The following is a 19,497-nucleotide window of genomic DNA, read 5'->3' on the forward strand; positions in this document are numbered from 1 at the left end:
GTCCAAAAGTAATACCCCTTTCAGACATTGGCCCTGTTCTGGGAGATGCTCTGAGAAGGCCTCCATGATACAGTCTTTGCCCTTCTTTCCTGCTTCACCTTTGGCCACTTCCTACCCCAAACTTTGATGCTCCCAGAGGGCACTGCGCTTGCTCTCACCTCCCTGCCTTTGCCTGTGCTGTCCTGACTGCCCAAAATGCTCTGGCAAACACCCACTCATCTTCAGGGCTTGGCTCTGCCCAGTCTCGATCAGGTGGAGTTGGTTGCTTCTCCCTCTGTGCTGAGCATCCCCACCCACCTCCTCCCCTTCGTCCTGTCACCTATGGCCCTACATTCTAAGCATCCACATCGTAATTTCCATGAGGGCAGACACCCCCAGTGCCTGGCACAGGATAGTCCCCCCACAAGATCTAGAACTAAGGGTAAAAGGATATGAGGGAGGGGTGTGAGTTTTAACTGCTGCCTGTACACTGGGCTGGGATGTGGGTTGGTGAGACCAGCTGGCAGGATAGGATGGTGGATGGGACAAAAGTCTTGCCACTGGGGCTGTGGGACCTGGGTCTTGTGGCAGCTCTGTGATGACCACTTGTCCCTTTGCTCCTTACAGATTAGCTTTTAGAGGCATGTCTGTGTCTCGCCCAAATGCTGTAATCGGGAAGTGTCGGATGATCCGCCACTCGAGAGACAAGAAGAATGAACCTAATCCTCAGAGGTGTGTTCTCTTTTATTCTCTCCCCTGTGTGTGTTTCCTTCTGCCTTCAAGTGGGGCTGGCTGCAGGAATGGGGCTCTGGAGTGGGCTCTGTGCCTTAAGGGAAAACGGGTTCCATCCACAGGGCAGGGTTGGAGTAGGAGGGAAGTGGTGGTGGTGGTGGTGGTTTAGTTGCTCAGTCATGTCTGACTCTGCGACCCCACGGACTGTAGCCCACCAGGCTCCTCTGTCCATGGGATTTCCCAGGCAATACTGGAGTGGGTTACCACTTCCTTCTCCAGAGGATCTTCCTGACCCTGGGATTGAACCTGCATCTCCTACATTGGCAGGTAGATTCCTTACTGATGAGCCACCGGAGAAGCCTAGTAGGAGGGAAAAGGGGCCATTAAAGTACAGACGTTTTAAGTTTTGAGTTTTGTTTTTGCTTTTTTTTTCTAAGATTTTTGTGTTGGCTTCAAACTCTTTGTCTGTTTGTTCCTTGTAGGTTTGACCGAATTGCACATACAAAGGAGACAATGCTGTCTGATGGTTTGAACTCACTCACCTACATGGTGTTAGAGGTCCAGAGGTACCCGTTGTATACCAAAATCACAGTGGACATTGGGACGCCAAGCTAGCATTTTGGTGCACTGATCAGAGACCTGAAAATGGCCAGGGACCTCTGCTGTGTCTCTGCCCGTGTGCTGGGCTGGTCCCTCTCACTCTCACAATCAGTGACAGGCCCTCTCTGCTCATCATTCAGACGCCTTTCCGGACGACCAGGACGAGTGGGATATATTGCCCCCAACTTGGCTCAGCATGTGACTTCTCAGCCCCACGAGGTGTATGTAAGCATAGAAACCATCAGCCTCTGGGGGCTCTCGGCATGTTCACGGTGTCACCCCAAAGAATCAAAGCTATGCACAGCTCCAAATCTGGTGACTGTGGGACTCATCCCCAGCAAAAAAAAAAAAAAAAACACCTGCTAGTTTGTTGTGATATAGGTAAGAATTTTGCTTTAAAGTGTGGTATTATTACTTTGTGAAAAATTGGAGAGTGTTACTGAAATCAGATCGGTGTGGTGTTTTTCCATTGTCATGTTTTAACAGAAAAACACCCAGTTACAACCATTCTCGTGTTACCACCCCCTACCCTCGACCCTCTCTCCATGATATGCAACTATTACAATCACTGTGTATGTGTGTCTTTTCTTAGCAAAAGAATTTTAAAACTTGAGGCTTGAATTCCAAGGCCACTTTAGCCACCAGAGCAAAAGCCTTGGGTGTTCTCACATTCAGTGGCCTTTCTCCAGATGCCTGATTTCTGAATGTAAATCCTTTTTTTTTTTTAATAGCATTTGTTGTAGTATTTTAAAGAACAAATCAGATCCTCCTTATGGTCTAGCTTGATTTTGTGTTGATCCAGAATGGCATAGTCTTTAGTCATGGCAATTTATTTTTCTGAGCATGCTATATAAACTTGAATTTCCTATGTATTTTTACTGTGGGGTTTTACATGTGGGGATGGGGATTGAGCATTTTTTAGGGTGAAAAATAACATATGCTGTAGTGGCCCCACATGGGCCTTGGATGGAGCTGGCAGGCCAGGTTTTCTGAAGCGCGTAGACATCTTTGGGTCCTTCGGTGAGAGCTAAGGTGCCCCATGAGCACTGTCAAGCTGGACTCTGCAGGGGAGGCAGACACCTTGGCCTGCCTGGCAGAGTTCCCCACCTCACCATCTCCCTGCCCTCCCCAGGTGGGCAGGGCCAGGGAACAACCCCTGTCTCCTCAGACTGACCCCAGCAGCCCCCTTAGGCCCCAGGCTGTGGAGCTGGGAATGACAGCCATCAGATTGTTCACTGGCCCTCCATCTGCCCCTGGGCGCTGCCTTCCAGGCACCGTTGGCCGAGCTGCCTGGCCCGCCTTGCAGGACCGGTTCTCTGTCCTTCTCCTCCTCCTCCTCCTCCTCCTGCCTCCCTTGTGCTGCCTTTCTCTTCCCTCCCTCCCCCTTTTTGTTCCGTTGCCTCTTGCCTGTTTCCTAAAACTGGCCTGTGGCACTCAGGGTCAAACAGACTGTCCATTCTCCAGCATGAATGTGCCTTTTAATTAGAGATCTAGAGAGCAGTTCAGCTGAACACACCCACACTCCTCCCACGGCCACTCTGGTGCCGAGAGCTTCCCATCCCCCCTCAGGTTTTAGCAGGTGCTCCTACCCCAGGGAGGCCGACTCACAGCGGATGTCTTCCCCAAGCCATTCTCTGCTACTGGAGGTTTTAGCCTGCCTGGGGTGAGATGCACAAGGCAGTTCCTGCCACTGGGCACGAGTGCTGGGTTCAGGCTGGGCTGAGGGCTTACAATTCAGCTTTCTAATCCCAGGGTTAACCTTTCAGCTGGGCGCAGCCTAGAAACCAGCCCTCAGTGTGGACGCTGAACTGGTGCCTGGCCCCAATCATACCTGTGCCTTTATCACTTTGAGCATCTCATGCTATTACCTGGTTCTTTTTCCAGAAACCTTTGTGTTGGTTACAAATTATTTTCCACTGTAGCTGTGCTATGCAAAGAGTATTCCGTCTGTCAATTCCCCACTCCTTAATAACGACGTTGTTAAAGCCAGGAATAACCCTGACAGGAAGCTTTGGGAAACGCAAAGAATGAAGACCTCGCTTTCTGTCCCCAGATCCTGACTTTTCCAAAGTGCCTTAAAAGAAAGGAGACAAGTTTCCTGGGTGGTAACCTTTTTGTAACTTTACTTTTAAAAACAAAATTCTGACTTTTTTTTTCTTTTCCTATTACATTTTCTTTCATGTTCCATTGTAATAGTCAAGTCTGTGGTTCATTCTCAGGACCACCGGAGATGCTGCTTCATCACCCATTCCCCGTTTGCTCATCTTCTGGTGCGCTCATGGGGTCCACCCGGGCCCAGGGTTAAGCCTAGCCCTGGTCTGGTTCATCAGATGCTGCAGCGCTTACTTCCTCCCTGGGGAGTTGAGTACTAAGGGTTCAGGAGCATTTCCTTCACCTGGAAGTTGTCACCATGACATTGTCACCTGCTCTTCTCTGTTTCTGTCCATTCTGTTGCTGGTGACCCTCTAAGGTGGCCTTTGGGAAAGGTCAGAGGGCAGAGGTGGCGCAAGAGGGTAAAGGAAATGCTGGTGCTGCCCCCTCAGGGCCTCTGCTGACCAGTGGTGGGGGGGTGGGCTGGAGGGAGGGGTGCCTCACATGGCTGGGAGGGGAGCCTTCCTGTCCTAGAGACCTGTGTGCTGTGTATTTTGATTTCCCATGTACACAAATGTATGTATTTACCATTGTAAGTGGGTGAATGTCTGACCTTGGTGTTCAAAACAGAACTGTATTTTTGCCTTTAAAATCCAGTAATATAACGTGAATAAATGACCCTATCTTTGTAACGGCAGGTGGTCTCTCTTCTGATGTAAGCGGTTATAGGTTCCTCCAAAGCTGGAGGACAGGGATTGGGGCTGCCTGCTGGGAGGGTCTGAGGAAAGCAGGGGCTCTGCCTCCTCTGCCTGCCTCACTGTGTGTGGGGCGGAGCTGGGGGCTTGGGTGAAGGGAGGAGATGTTCTCTCACCTGCCTGGGATCACACACACCCTACCGGAATCAGCCGTTTCCCCATCTGCGTCTCATAAGAATATCCATAAAATGGGAACAGTAACACACACAGACTTTCTGAGGCTTAAAAGAGATGTGTCTGAAATACAAAGACAGGCACCTCACAGGTACTTACCACATAGTAGCTGGGGGCCCTTCAGAGAAGAAGTTTTCCCAGCAGTTCTCTGGCTCTGTTCTGTTTTCCACACAAGCCAGCATGTTCTCAGCCGTTTACGCAAGGTGTTCACAGCGTAGCTTAGATCAATACTCTCTCTTTTCAGCCCCAGGAGATTTAACCTGGCACTACAGAAGGTCTTAGCTGTGCCCCAAGGACTTGAGACAGTAAGTACCTTGGGCACTTCTTCCAGTGCCCTAGGTCAGGCACTGCAGCCTCTGACATGTGGCTTTGATTGAATTGGCTTCTGGAAAAAATGGGCCAGAGGAAACCAGTATGCTAGAGAGGTCACCCCCACGCTGTCCAAGCTGAGGGGCCACAGGCCCTGCTGGATGGAGCTGTGATTGTGGGACCAGCTGGGAAACAGGGCCAGAAGGACAGCCCCCTGAAGCCCTACCAGGGCCAGCTGGCCATTTCCACCCATCCGTGTGACCAGTGGAAGGAGCCCTAGTAGCCTCAGGCTTGAGCAGTGGCTGGCACTCAGATCTGTCTTTCTGACCGGACTCCTTTGGACAGAGTGCTGCCTTACAGGGCTTTGCAAGCTATAAGGTCTGGGTTAAGTGGGGCACCCTTCCCTCTCCCAAAATACATGGACACCGCCAAGTACTTAGGAGAGGCCAGAATGCCTGTCTTCAAATCCTGTTGCTGCTTCTTCCCAGTTTCAGGACCTTGAGTGAGTGACTTAGCCTCTCTATGCCTTAGTTTGTTCATCTGTGTAATAGGATAACTACTTCTTTCATAAGATTGTCAGGAAGATCAAGTGAATTAATTTTATAAAGCACTCAGACCATATCTAGCTCATAATAAGCATTATGCACATTACAAATATTTGTTAAATTTTAAAAGCGCAGGTATACGTGCATACCAATGTGTACATAGACTGCTGTGTACACGGTACCCACATATACACACGAACACACCAGGTGTGCTGGGGATCTTTTTTCCTCTTCTAGGGCACATGTCTGGGACTTAACTGTGTGGCAGTTGGGTGAATGGATCTCAGGGTAAGTGACCACTTCTCTTCTGGAGACACCCAAGACCTCAGCAATGCTATTTCCCCACCCCTTCCTGCCTGCCCTGAGGGAAGGTGTTTGGAATGGTGGCCTTGGCAAGGGAGAGGGGCTCAAATCCTGTGTTGGTGTGCTCCAAGGTGCCAGGAGGATGGGAGGAAGAGGGCCAGGGCCAGGCTCTGGGGGTAGCCATTTCCTTGAGAAGTGCCCTTAGTCTGCCGCTTCACCTGGGACCCAAACCAAGTCTGAGCCAGGGCAGAGCCCAGTAGCCATGGGTGTGGATTTGGTGGGTACCAGTCTTGCCCCCATAGAGTACCTCTTTTCCATGAGAGAATGTGACCTGGATGCCTAATCACTGACCCACAGATGTCCTTTGGAGGCAGGGCTGTGGTGCCCAGATGGCCAGGGTGCTCGTGGAAGTATATGAGTAAAGCCTCCCCTGTAGGAGTTTTTGCTGCTGGGGGTAGAGGGAAGCTGTGTCTGGGGAGGGTTGGGGGAGGTGGAGGAAATGAGAAGATGAGCAAGTGCTAGGTGTTGCCAAGTCACCACTCTCCTGAGCTCGCTGCCTCCTGTTTATTCCAGGAGGTGGGAGTTTGGACATTCCTAGGGGCTGATTTCTTCTTAGAACTGGAACTTCTTACCCCATCAGAAAGGAAATGAGATTTGCTAGCTGAGCCAGTTGTGCCAGATGAACCTCATTTCCTCCCCGGCACGGTCCCCAGGCAGAGAACGTGGCCGCTGCCTTCATTTGGGCTCCAGGACCTGTCCCCAAGCTGGGCGGCAAAGGAGCCAGCATGGTCTGAATGGCATGTGAAGTGATAGGGTCGATGGACCAGAAAGCAGAGGACCGTGACATTCCCAAGATACTGGTACTTGAGCAAGTTGTGTGCCGGGACACCAGGCAGGGGCTAGGAGGAGGGCTGGAGGAAGCCATACAAAGAGTGGTCACTGTCTGGCCCTCTGATTTCCCACTCACTGGCTCACTCAGTTAAAGTCCGTTCCCCTCCCTGAGCCTCAGTTTGCTCTCCTGCTTTATGAATCTACCCCTGGTCTCCCCATAGTTTTTCCCTCCCCGCAGAAGGAAGTGCTGTAGTCTCGGGTTTCCCCTTGCTCCTGAGACTCACCCTTCATGCCGCCTTGGAGGAAGTTATTTTATCTGGAGTCTTCATTTGTAAAAATAGCAGGATCACCCCTGCCTTCCCCCTCTTTTTCCAGGACAGCATTGAGCATCACAGGATACACTTTTTTTTTTTTTTAAGATTTTTTGATAGGGACCATTTTTAAAGTCTATTGAATTTGTTACTTCTGTGTTGCTTCTGTTTCATGTTTCAGTTTTCCAACCAAGAGTAGTGTAGGATCTTAACTCCCTGATCAGGGATCGAACCCTCGCCCTCTGCACCGGAAGGTGAAGTCTTAACCACTGACCGCTAGGGAAGTCCCACGAGATACACTTTTAAAACTCTACCTGGAAAAAGAAGAAAAAAAAAATTCTACTTGGGATTTCCCAGGCAGTCCAGTGGTTAAGAATCCACCTTTCAAGGCAGGAGACAAGAGTTCGATCCCTGGTCAGGGAACTAAGATTCCATACACTGCAGGGCAACTAAACCCACACACCACAACTACTGAGCCTTTGTACTGCAACTAAGACTTGACTCAGCCAAGTAAATATTTTCTTGAAACTTTAAAAAACGAAACAAAAATTTCTACCTGGAGGAGCGGGCTGGAATCCTATTGCTTTTCTGTCTCCCTCTTCTGCCTGTGGCCCCTCCAACTTTGGACAGACTCCTATTACCTGCTTCCCCTCGGGTTTTCCAGATTCAAGCTTCCTGATTATCCCATCGGCCCTGAGGGAGAAGCACAGGAGCCTCTGTAGTAGCCGTGTTTACCCTGCCATTACTCATAACACTGAAAGCCTGAGAGCCCCCATCAGTGGGGGCTGTGCTCAGTGAAATGAGGTGTGTCCAAACAAGGTGACCACTGAGCATGATGAAGTGGATCTGTGCTTACTGATTGGAAAGAGGTCTGAGGGGAGAAGGCAGACTACAGAATGGGATCTCCATATAGGACAGGAAATGCCTGAATAATGTAGTGCAAAAATTATTGTGATTGTCGGTGGGAGCAGATACACAAGCAATAAAATGGAAAGGTGATCTCCTCTCTCTGCACCGCTTTTGTGGCCAGGCTCCCAGCCTAGGGTAACAACCTTTAGTGTTCAGGGGCTGCCTGAGGGCCGAGGCCTTTAACGGGACCAGCCCCATTGAGAGAATGAGCTGGGTTGTCCCCAGGGGAGTTGTTCTATTGCTCAGTCATGTCTGGGGGCTTTGCAACCCCGTGGACTGCAGCACACCAGGCTTCCTTGTCCTTCACCATCTCCTAGAGTTTGCTCCAACTCATGTCCATTGAGTGAGTCGGTGATGCCATCCAACCATCTCATCCTTTGCTACCCCCTTCTCCTGCCCTCAGTCTTTCCCAGCATCAGCGTCTTTTCCAGGGGAGTTGCATTCTCTCAAAGTGCCTAGATGTGGAAGGGAGACAGGTCCTCTTCCTCTGAGGAGGTGCTGGAGGCCTGTGCCCTATTCACCTTGGGCGGGGTGGGGGACGTGGCACACTGTGGGGTTGTCCAGGGAGGCTGGACAGGATCAACTCAGGCTCAGAAGTTTCTATCAGTTCTCTTGGGTTTAGAAACATAAAAATTAGAACAGTTTGCTACTCTCTTCTGAGTGCCATTGAACATTCACACCTGTTATACTTGGGTAATTAAAATGTTAACCAACCAAAAAAAGTGGCGAGGGCGGGGGGCACTGTGCCCCTTGGCTCTGGAGGGGCAAGATTGGCCTGAGACACCTCATCAGGGCCCTGGGAGGAGCAAGAAGTGAGGGGGATCTAGCTGCCTGTGGATCTCTGGCCCCAGAATCCAGGAGTCCTGTTGCTGGCACAAGGAGGCCCTGCCATCTGGATTTTGATGCAGACCCAAGCCTAGAGCTCTCAGAGATTCATTTCCGGGCCAGATGTGAGTGCTGGACGATTGGCATGTTCTCTGGGACCTTGTCCTGCCTAGGAGGCATGTGCCAGGGGAGGGTAGGCACCAGGCTGTGACCAGTAAGAGTGCACTCCACTGCCTTGGAATCTCTGTCTGGTGGGGTGCCAAGAGCTGCATGCCCAGTCTTGCCCCCACTGCTGCTCAGCTCGACGGAAGTTCAGCCAGCTTGAGCTTCCTGCACTGAGAGACTGGACAGGGTGAGCCAGCAGCCATCATCCAGCTGGGGACTAGGGCCACTGGGGGGCTTTCAGAGTGCTCCCCCTCTGCAAAATATCCTGTTGCTGTGGCTCTGGGGACTTTGCTTTTCCCTGACAACAGCAGCACAGGGACAGGCCAGCTCCCAGGCCTCAGCTCTGTGGCCTCCCACTTCACCGAGGGTCTGTAGTGATGGACGGAAGAGGAGGACCTGGCAAACTGCTGCTCCACTGTGACCCTTCACCCAGCTGCTCCCCTTTCAAGCACACCTGGCCCTTTGCCGCCTCCTGTGCTGCACTGCTCATTGCAATCATCCCTGTCATGAGAAACATAGGCTCGAGGCGGTCACATAAGGCACAAGAGCACACAGAGTTACTCTCTGATGCAGGAGTGCTGAGTCCCAGCCCAGGCTCTGTCCACAGAACCATGATCCAGCCACTCATCAGCTTCAGGGGCTTGTCCTCCACAAAACAGCATGGGAGCTGGAGGCCGGGGAAGGAGGGTGCCCTGCCTCAGCCAGAAGACAGGAGCCTCGCCTTGAGCCCGTTGCTGCAGCGTCACTAAGAGAAGTGCAGTATAGACCACGGGTTGGACCCAAGACCTGGTTTCCATTTTGTGTGGTTTGGGTTCTGTTTCATTTTCTTTTTACAGTTCTAGAGGACTTGAGAAGCCAATATACTCGGTGGCAACAGCTCCCTGTGCCAGGGATATCATTGCAGCCTCCATCTGGGAGACACACTGGAGTGGTTAACACTGAAATCATTCATGATGATTCAGGGGGCCTGGGTCATGGGTACAGAGATGAAGGGAGACCCTTGAGAGCTGAGGGTCCACACGGACCTGAAGAAGTTGGGACTGCTTTTTGCCTCTGGAAGCATCGCTCTGGGTGGCAAGAAGCAGCCCCTTGTTCACAGACAGCACAGTTCCTTCTGAAATTAAAAGACACTTGCTTCTTGGAAGAAAAGCAATGACAAACCTAGATGGTGTATTTAAAAGTAGAGACATTACTTTGCCTACAAAGGTCGTATAGTCAAAGCTATTGGTTTTTCCAGTAGTCATGCATGGGTGTGAAAGTTGGACAGTAGAAAAGGCTGACTGCCAAAAACCTGATGCTTTTGAATTGTGTTGGAGAAGACTCTTGCGAGTCCCTTGGACTGTAAAGAGATCAACCCAGTCAATCCTAAAGGAAATCAACCCTGAATACTCATCAGAAGGACTTAGGCTGAAACAGAAGCTCCAATACTTTGGCCACCTGATATGAGGAGCCAACTCATTGGAAGAGACCCTGATGCTGGGAAAGATTGAAGGCAGGAGGAGAAGCAGACAACAGAGGATGAGATGGTTGGATCATCACTGACTCAATGGACGTGAGTCTGAGCAAACTCCAGGAAACAGTGAAGGACAGGGAGGCCTGGTGTACTGCAGTCCATCAGGTTGCAAAGAGTCGGACGTGGCTGAGTGACTGAACTACAGCGGCTCCTTCACCCCAGTGCTCAGTCCTGCCCTTCCCCTGGGCTAACACCTGGCATCCAGGGGGCTCCGCACAGTGTTGTCCCAAGGCTCCTGGGGATGTGCGGAGAGGCGGGTGGCTCTGCTGAGGCCTGGACTCCTACTCATCTTTCCCTTCTCCTTCTTGTCACCCCTTTTCCTCACCGTACACCCTCTGCCCAAAGGAGGGCAGCTGTCACCCCATTCCCAATCCTCCCAAACTTTCTTAGCCAATGGCATTTTCCTAAATGAAGCCAGGGGCTGTGTCTTGATAATTCATGATTTTTAGACTGTCTCAATCAAGAGTTCTAAAAAGCTCTGCTGGGTTTGACTTCATCAGACTCAGTGATTTATGTTTCACGCGGTTTGCTCTGGATGGAAGCTGACCTGGCCACAATGAGATGTGGAATGAGGAGAGCTAACCTGCTGCCGAGGACGGAGGAAACCTCTGCCACGACCAATTTGTTGGGCAATGTCTTTCAGATGCCAGGCTGGGCCCTGCTGCCAGCTCGGAACACTCTGCCTCTGATTCAGGTGCTGGGGCTCAACTCCATCTCTCAGGCCCTGGACTTGGTGACTGATGGGCCTGGCTGATGATCTTGGCTGCGCTGGCTCCGTGGGGCCTGTAGGCACTCTCTCTACCTTGGACCTGCCCTGTCTTGCACGTTCACTGTCCACACCTTCCAGAAGATCTTTTCAGGGCTTTTCTTAATGGGAAACAGGGCCTGCCAGGCCTTTCCCTGGCTCACTACCAATACTGAGTGAGCACATGTCTTAGCACACTGCTGGAGTGACTGGCTTCAGGAGGATGAGACAGGAGAGGAAACTGAGGAAGGCCAGTGTTGACTGGAAGCCCAGTGTTGACTTGCTAGGTGACCAAGGCCATATCCTCTCTGGTCCCCATTAGAAACTGGCTGAGGAGGATGTGAGAGCCCACTGGGGCTGCTAGCTATGGTTCTAGGAAAACTCTTTGGAGTGGTTTATTCCTCCAGCCTTCTCTGCTTGTTTGAGGTTGCCGCTGGGGCACTTAAGCCAGGATTCAAGGCCAGAAACAAAAGTCCTCTTTGTTAGTCCAGGAACCAGGAAGGGGGAAGGTAGAAGGAAGGGTAGATCAAAGGCACCCTCAGGGTCAGGGTCCAGAATCCAAAGGGAACTGGACTGCAAGCCTTCCTGGAGGGACCTTATGCTTTTCCTTCTTCCTTGTCTTATCACCTGGACTGAAGCTGCAATAAATCAGAGTTCAGCTCACAAAGTGAAACACAAGACTTGTGCCCAGGGCATCTGGTGGCCAGGCTCCTGCGTTCTCACGAAAGTTCCATCAGAAAACCACCACCACCATCACCACGCTTGTTGAGATCCTAACTGAAATTATGATGAATCTATGAAACCTCAGATGGTAAAGCGTCTGGCTGCAAGGCAGGAGACCCAGGTTCAATCCCTGGGTCAGGAAGATCCCCTGGAGAAGGAAATGGCAACCCACTCCAGTATTCTTGCCTGGAAAATCCCATGGACGGAAGAGCCTGGTAGGCTACAGTCCATGGGGTCGCAAAGAGTCGGACACGACTGAGCGACTTTCTTTCTTTCTTTCTATGAAACCACCCAGGCTTCCTGGGTGACTCAGGTGGTTAAGCATCTGCCCACAGTGCAGGAGACTTGGGTTCAATCCTTGGGTCAGGAAGATCTCCTGGGGAAGGGCATGGCGACCCACTCCAGTATTCTTGCCTGGAGAATCCCATGGACAGAGGAGCCTGGTGGGCTACAGTCCTTGGGGTCACAGAGAGTTGGACACGACTGAGCCACTAACACTTTCACTTTTCTTTCTATGGACCACTATAAGGAGACTTGATCTCTTTTATCTATAAAAGATAAATGTATTATAATCCTCTTTTGGTTAGGTCTTCTTTTTATTATTTTTATTTTTTGGCCGCGCCAATTAGTTTGCAAGATCTTAGTTCCCTGACCAAGGATTGAACCTGGGCCCAGGCAGTGAAAGTGCCAAGTCTTAACCACTGGACTGCCAGAGAACTCTGGTTTAGGTCTTCTTTATCCTTAGGGTTCTTACACTTTTTTCCCCTAGGTATTTGGTATATTTATATTGTAATAAATAATGTTGTTGTTCTTTAGTCGCTAAGATGTGTCTGACTCTTTGCAACCCATAGACTGCAGTGTGCCAGGCTTCCCTGTCCTTTACTATCTCCCGGAGTTTGCTCAGATTCATGTCCATCGAGTTGGTGATGCTGTCTAACCATCTTGTTCTCTGCCACCTCCTCCTTTTGCCTTCCATCTTTCCCAGCATCAGGGTCTTTTTCAATAAGTCGGCGCTGCATCAGATAGACAAAGTATTGGAGTTTCAGCTTTAGCATCAGTGAATATTCAGGGTTAATCTTTAAGATTGACTGGTTTGGGCTTCCCTGGTGGCTCAGACAGTAATGAATCTGCCTACGATGCAGGAGACCCAGATTCAACCCGTGGGTCGGGAAGATACCTAGAGAAGGAAATGGCTACCCACTCCAATATTCTTGCCTGGAGAATACCATGGACTACAGTCCATGGGGTTGCAAAAGAGTTGGACGCAACTTGACGACTAAACCACAACTTAATTATCAGTACCTACTTAACTTGTTTCACTCCTATCCCCACGCTGTCTCAGATTATTTTGAATCAAATACCTGACATTATGATATTTCATTGTCTATCACTAAAAGGTCAGTATTCTTTCTAAAACCCAAATATAATAATTAGTAATAACTCCTTAATATCAAATATTCAGTCAGTGTTCAAATTCCTCCAGCTGTTTCATGCATGCTCAGTCACTCAATAGTGTCTGACTCTTTGCGACCCTGAGGACTGTAGCTTGCCAGGCTCCTCTCTCCATGGGATTCTCCAGAAAAGAATACTGGAGTGAGTTGCCATTTCCTCCAGTGGATCTTCCCAACCCAGGGATCGAACCCACATCTGTGGCTCCTGCATTGGCAGGCAAATTCTTTACCACTGAGCCACCTGGGAAGCCCCTCCAATCATTTGGTATGTTTTTATTCATATATATACATATATTTTCAGAATCCTACCTTTTCTATTGAAGGGTATTTTCACTGGATGTAGAATTGAACCTAGAAATTATTATTCTCTTTCAGTCCTTTCAAATAAAATTCCATTGATTATTGCTTTCCATTGTTTCTTATAAAAAGTTATTTATTAGTTTAATTGTTGCTTCTTTCTTTTTAATGGACTTCTCTTGTAGCTCAATTGGTAAAGAATCTGCCTGCAATGTGGGAGACCTGGGTTCTATCCCTGGGTTGGGAAGATCCCCTGGAGAAAGGAAAGGCTACCCACTCCAGTATTCTGGGCTGGAGAATTCCGTGGACTGTATGTATAGTCCATGGGGTCGAAAAGAATCTGACACGACTTTCACTTTCTTTCTTTTTAAGGTAATATGCCTTTTTTTCCTCTGGATGCTTTTAAGATTTTCTTTACTCACTGGTTTTGAGTAGCTTTGCTGTGATTTGGCTAGGTGTGCATTTCTTTTTACTTATCCTATTTGTATTTCCAGGACTTCTTGAATCTCTGGCTAAATGTCTTTTTTCCGCTTTGAAAAGTTTTCAGCCATTAACCCTTCAAGATTTGCTTTTATCCTGTTCTCTGTCTCTTCTTCCTGGAATTTGAACTACTCGTGTGTTAAATCTTTTCGTCACACCCTTTATGAATCGTTCCTCTCCTGTATTTTTTGTACCTTTGTCTCTCAGCACTTGTTTCTGGTTATTTTTAAATGACATTTTCCAATTCATGGATTCTCTTTTAGCTGGCAGGTGGTCTGGTAATCCTGTCTGTGGTTTCTTACTGTTGATTATTACATTTTTAGCGCTAGAATTTCCGTGTAGTTTTGCTCTTTTCTCCAGTCCTCTGTTGATACTCTCAGTCTTGTCTTTCAACATATGGTGAAAGTGTGGTAGTCACTCGGTCGTGTCCGACTCTTCGGGACCTCAGTAACTATAGCCCGCCAGGCTCCTCTATCCATGACATTCTATAGGCAAGAATACTGGAGTGGGTAACCATTCCCTTCTCCAGGGGATCTTCCCAACCCAGGCATCACACCCAGGCCTCCTGAATTGCAGGCAGATCTCTTTGCTGTCTGAGCCACCAGGGAAGCCCTTCAACATGGAAACATAGTTGATTCAAAGCCTGTGTCTAATAATTCTAATATTTGGAGCCCTTGTGGAGTTGTTTCTATTGTTTATTGTTTTTGTTGGTTTTCACTTAATCTTTATCCAGAGTACACAGGCTATTATACTTGAAAAACACAAGCAAAAAATTGTTTATAGCAACACTTTGAGGCCTAAGATGTCTTTCTTCAGAAAGGATTTGTTTGCTTCTGCCAGGCTCTTGGCACTCCAGAATTACTTTATTTCAATTTCAACGATTGAGATGATTTAAAGCTGATCCCTATGAGAACCCATGCACTTAAAATTCATCCTTACTTCTAAGGTTCAGCCTTTCAGTATCTTAACCCAAGGGAGATTCATCAGGGATTCTCACTCTGGCCATTCCTAGCCTTCTCTTCAAAAAAAGCCATCTGTCTCTTGGTTATCTATTCTGGTACTAAAACATATCCCCCACCCCTATGCAGGGAAAAAGTGGTCCCAAACCCCAATTTATTATCTCCTCTATGCCTTGTAGCAGATTCATTTTATGTTTTCCATTGCAAATGGGCTGGGCCAAACTGCAAAAAATTTGGAAACTCTATTTAACCTTCTGAACCCCAGTTTTCTCAAGATGAGGACCAATATGTGCTCACTGGATTTGGCAACATGAAGTCATTGACAGTCTTAACATGAGCAGGTTTTGTGGAATGAAAGTCAGATTGAAATAGGTTAGGAGTGAATGAGGTGAGAGGTAGAAATAGTATTTGGGGAGCAATTTATTCTCGAAATCTGGCTATGAGGGAAAGCAGAGAAGTGATGTGGGAGACGAACAGGGATGATGTGAGTCAAAGAAGAACTTTGAGAGTGAGAGATACCAGAGCATGTTTGTATGTTGATGGGTGTGCTTGCACTAACATATGAGTACATATATGAGTATATTTGCCACCATCATAACAAGTATATTTCATACCCATATGACAGGTAAATTCATAACTTGGCTTTCCATATCTGCATGATGTGTTTTTTTTTGTTTTAATTTTACTTTATATTTTTGGCCACATTGTGCAGCTTGTGGGATCTTAGTTCCCTGATCAAGGATCAAATCTGGGCCCCAGCAGCGAAAGCTGCTAAGTCGCTTCAGTCGTGTCCAAATCTGTCTGACCCCCATAGATGGCAGCCCACCAGGCTCCCCGATCCTTGGGATTCTCCAGGCAAGAACACTGGAGTGGGTTGCCATTTCCTTCTCCAGTGCATGAAAGTGAAAAGTGAAAGTGAAGTCGCTCAGTTGTGTCTGACTCCTGGCAACCCCATGGGCTGCAGCCTACCAGGCTGCTCCTTCCTTGGGATTTTCCAGGCAAGAGTACTGGAGTGAGTTGCCATTGAGCACTGTGTCCTAATCAGTGGACTGCCAGGGAATTCTCTGCCTCATGTGCTTTAATCAGTATGAGTCCGTGCATGGGTCCTGCCACTTTAGGAGTCCCAGCTCTGGCCCAGCCTTTCTTATCACATCCATGCTGCTGCTGCTAAGTCGCTTCAGTCGTGTCCGACTCTGTGCGACTCCATAGACGGCAGCCCACCAGGCTCCCCCGTCCCTGGAATTCTCCAGGCAAGAACACTGGAGTGGGTTGCCATTTCCTATTCCAATGCATGGAAGTGAAAAGTGAAAGTGAAGTTGCTGAGTCATGTCCAACTTAGCGACCCCATGGACTGCAGCCTACCAGGCTCCTCCATTCATGGGATTTTCCAGGCAAGAGTACTAGAGTGGGGTGCCATTGCCTTCTCCAATCACATCCATAGTTGCTTTCATTTCTTCTTCTAGTCACTCCTATATCATCGTTGGCCCTAGACTAAGTCCCCAGCCCCTTTAGCTAATCTGATGCTTCTAACTAGGGTTCCTTCCATGAGAATCAGCAGTTTTCAGCCCCATCTAAAAACAGGAAGCCACCAGAGCCCTTCATATTTATTTGGTGACATAATAAATTCTTCGTGTTGGGAGCTCTGCAGTGGAAATTTAAACATGTCACTTCTCGCTTAATAACATTCCTCTGCTCCCTATTTTTTTCTGGCTGAAGCCTACCTGTCTCTCCAGCTTCACCCCTCTCACTCTTGCTCCCACACAGCAGATTGCTGTGTAGGCTAAGGCTGACCTGTCTGGAAAAAGAATGGTTGGTTTGGGGAAGGCAGGGCCTCTGGGTCTCAGAGCTTGTTTGGCCAGCCTGGGCCACTATCCCAGGGCTACCCTGTTCCCCGGGGAGGCTCTGCTTCTCTTGGTGCGGAGCCCCTGGGGTGGCACTTCAGCCAGAACTCCGGTGCCAGGGAGACGAAGGTAGGAACTGACATCCTGGACCGGTGAGCCAGGACTGTGCCGTGCCAAGCCCTTTGTTTCTAACTTGGGAGAGGTTTCAGGTTTCTTTTTTTTCCCCTAAGAACTGGGGATGTGTCACATGGGCACCACAGAGGCCAGAATCAACAAGAAAAACAATACCCTGGGGAAAAACCTATTCCCTTAAGTCACAGGATTGTGGGGTGTGTGTCAAAGGCTTCATGTCTGTCATATGACTTTATGTCTCTATATATGTATTTCATACTTGAGTATTGATACCATGAAGGGCCCTGTGGGGCTCCTGGGCACAAGGTCTTTCTGTGTCCCCCATTTCTTTGATTATAGGAAACAGCCTTTATTTAGCCTCATGACCTTCCCTGAGTTACAATGGGCAGATTCAAGCAGCTGTTAATTAGGGAAGGGTGGGTTCCCAGGAGGCGTTGTGGTGAAAGAATTCACCTGTCAGTGCACAGGATGCAGGATGTGGGTTCTCTACCTGGGTCGGGAAGATCCCCGGGAGGAGGAAATGGCAACCCACTCCAGTATTCTTACCTCAAAAATTCCATGGACAGAGGAGCCTGGTGGGCTACAATCCATGGGGTCACAAACAACTGAACAGGACTGAGCAACTGAGCATGTACACACGCATGTCCAGGAGTGGGATTGCTGGATATGGTAGGTAACTAGGGAATTGAGACCAGAGAAAAGCAGTCAAGAGCAGCTTTGGGGCAAGATCCCCATCAAAAGATACACACAACAGTATCTTTGAGCTGTTTTGCAGATACTGATGGAGAAGGCAATGGCACCCCACTCCAGTGTTCTTGCCTGGAGAATCCCAGGGATGGTGGAGCCTGGTGGGCTGCCGTCTATGGGGTCACACAGGGTCAGACACGACTGAAGTGACTTAGCAGCAGCAGCAGCAGATACTGAAACCTCCTCCAGGTGGGAGAAGTTAATGATTAATGATGGTGTGCTGCCCGCAAGGCTGGAGACCCCAGACCAGTTGGACCTGAAGGTGGATGATGTTGACTCCTGCTTAGCTCACCACCAACCCCCTTAGAAGAATATCCATGAGCTGATCATGCCTTCTTTGAACAATTGCTATAAAACTTCTCACCATCTTCCCCAAGTGGGAATACATGGTTTGAGGGCTTTAGCCTGCTGTGTCCCCGTTTGCCTGGCAAAACAATGAATCTACCTTTTTCTACTTCACCCGAAGCTCTGTCTCCAAGATTGGATTGAGCACTGGTGTACAGAGAAGCTGAGTTTTCAGCAACAGTATGTGCCCATCCCTGTGTCCATGTGTCCCTGTGTGTGTTGTATGCTGGGAGGGAGAAGAGGTGAAGGTCTGCGTTGTGTCTTGCGTCCGTGCGTCTGTGATGCCTGTGTATATCTGCACGTAAGTCTGTATTCTGTGTCTGGGGAGTATCTGCCATAAGTTTGCTTGAGTTTCTCAGCCTTCATATGTTCATATGTACTTAACCCCCAAATTCTAGACTTCGTGCCAGCACTTCTTCACTCTGCTTCAGCCACTCCCTCTTGTGGTCCTGCCCCGAGTCTTCTCAGCAGTGGAAAGGGTGCCACCTCAGAAGTTGCGACAGCCCAGTATTTCAGGCTCTGATGTGCCCTTCTCTCCCTCCAGTTCTCTCACACCACACTTGTCTTCCACTTCGGCAGGGCCTCCGGCAAAATGCTCATGGCTCCCCATGTCTCCCAGCCTTGACCTCCAGGTGTATTCTTCAGTGGCTCCCTCCTCAGCACCTTCCCCGTTCTGTGCTGTGTGCTGTTATGTCTGACTCTTTGCAACCCTTTGGATTGTAGCCCGCAGCCTCCTCTGTCCATGGAATTTTCCCAGCCAAAGAATACGGGGGGTAGCCATGTCCTCCTCCATGGGATCTTCCTGACCCAGGGATCGAGCCCACGGATCCCATGTTTCCTGCATTGCAGGCACATTTTTTTACCCACTGAGCCATTGAGGAATACCTCCCACTTCTACCCCTGCTCCCCGCGCCCCCCCCCCCCCCCCCGCCCCCGCTAATCCTCAACTCTGTAGTGGAGCCTCACTGAAGAAACAATTGGAAGGAGCCGGGGAGGAGGCGGGGAAGGGGTGGATGAGTCTACTTACAATGCGTCACCTGTAACTGCTGCTGGGGATTTCTCTACCTGATACAAACTGCCTTCCCTCTCTCACTTACAGATGTGGCTTTTTCCCTACTGCACCCCTTTCCTCCACCCCAAAGGCTTCAGTTGATCTCGGCACAAATGCCTTGCCTCCCAGCACCTCTCTGAACACCCCTCTGCCTGAGGTCAGTGGGTGTGAATCTCTTCCATTTCCTGCCCCCTCCCACCTCCAAACTTGCCTGCAACTGCCCCCATTCTCCCCTCCTTTTCTTGTATCATTGTGTCCTTCCTCACATTCAAGGCTGTGCTGTGCGTGCTAAGTCATTTCATTTGTGTCTGACTCTGTGACCCTATGGACTATAACTCACCAAGCTCCTCTGACCGTGGGATTCTCCAGGCAAGAATACCGGAATGGGTTGCCATGCCCTCTTCCAGGGGATTGTTCTGACCCAGGGATCGAACCCTCGTCTCTTATGTCTCCTGCATTAGCAGGTGGGTTCTTTACCCCTAGTGCCACCTGGGAAGCCCACATTCAAGGCTAGATCCAGCCAAAAGAATCAAGCTCAGTTCTGTTTTGTCAGTACTCTTTTAATCAAAAGTGACAGAATCCCAACCCAAAGCTGCTGAAGGAGACAAAAAGGGACCCTTTATCAGCTCACACAACTAGGATGCCCAAAGTTGTATCATATGTAGGAACAGCTAGATCCAGGAG

At 49.3% G+C, this 19,497-nt stretch overlaps 1 protein-coding gene across 2 annotated transcripts in view; it reads left to right on the plus strand.

Moving 5' to 3' along the window:
* B4GALT1 (beta-1,4-galactosyltransferase 1) overlaps positions 1 to 4,099 on the plus strand; it is a 54,796-nt gene extending 50,697 nt beyond the window's left edge. For both annotated transcript variants that reach the window (XM_069575906.1, XM_069575907.1), the window contains 2 exons: positions 607 to 711; positions 1,194 to 4,099. In XM_069575906.1, the coding sequence (XP_069432007.1) occupies positions 607 to 711; positions 1,194 to 1,326 (238 nt within the window). In that variant the 3' untranslated portion in view covers positions 1,327 to 4,099. The remainder of the gene's footprint in view (positions 1 to 606; positions 712 to 1,193) is intronic.
* The last annotated feature ends 15,398 nt before the right edge of the window (positions 4,100 to 19,497 follow it).

Source organism: Ovis canadensis, chromosome 2, assembly GCF_042477335.2.
Source record: "Ovis canadensis isolate MfBH-ARS-UI-01 breed Bighorn chromosome 2, ARS-UI_OviCan_v2, whole genome shotgun sequence".
Lineage (NCBI taxonomy): Eukaryota > Metazoa > Chordata > Mammalia > Artiodactyla > Bovidae > Ovis > Ovis canadensis.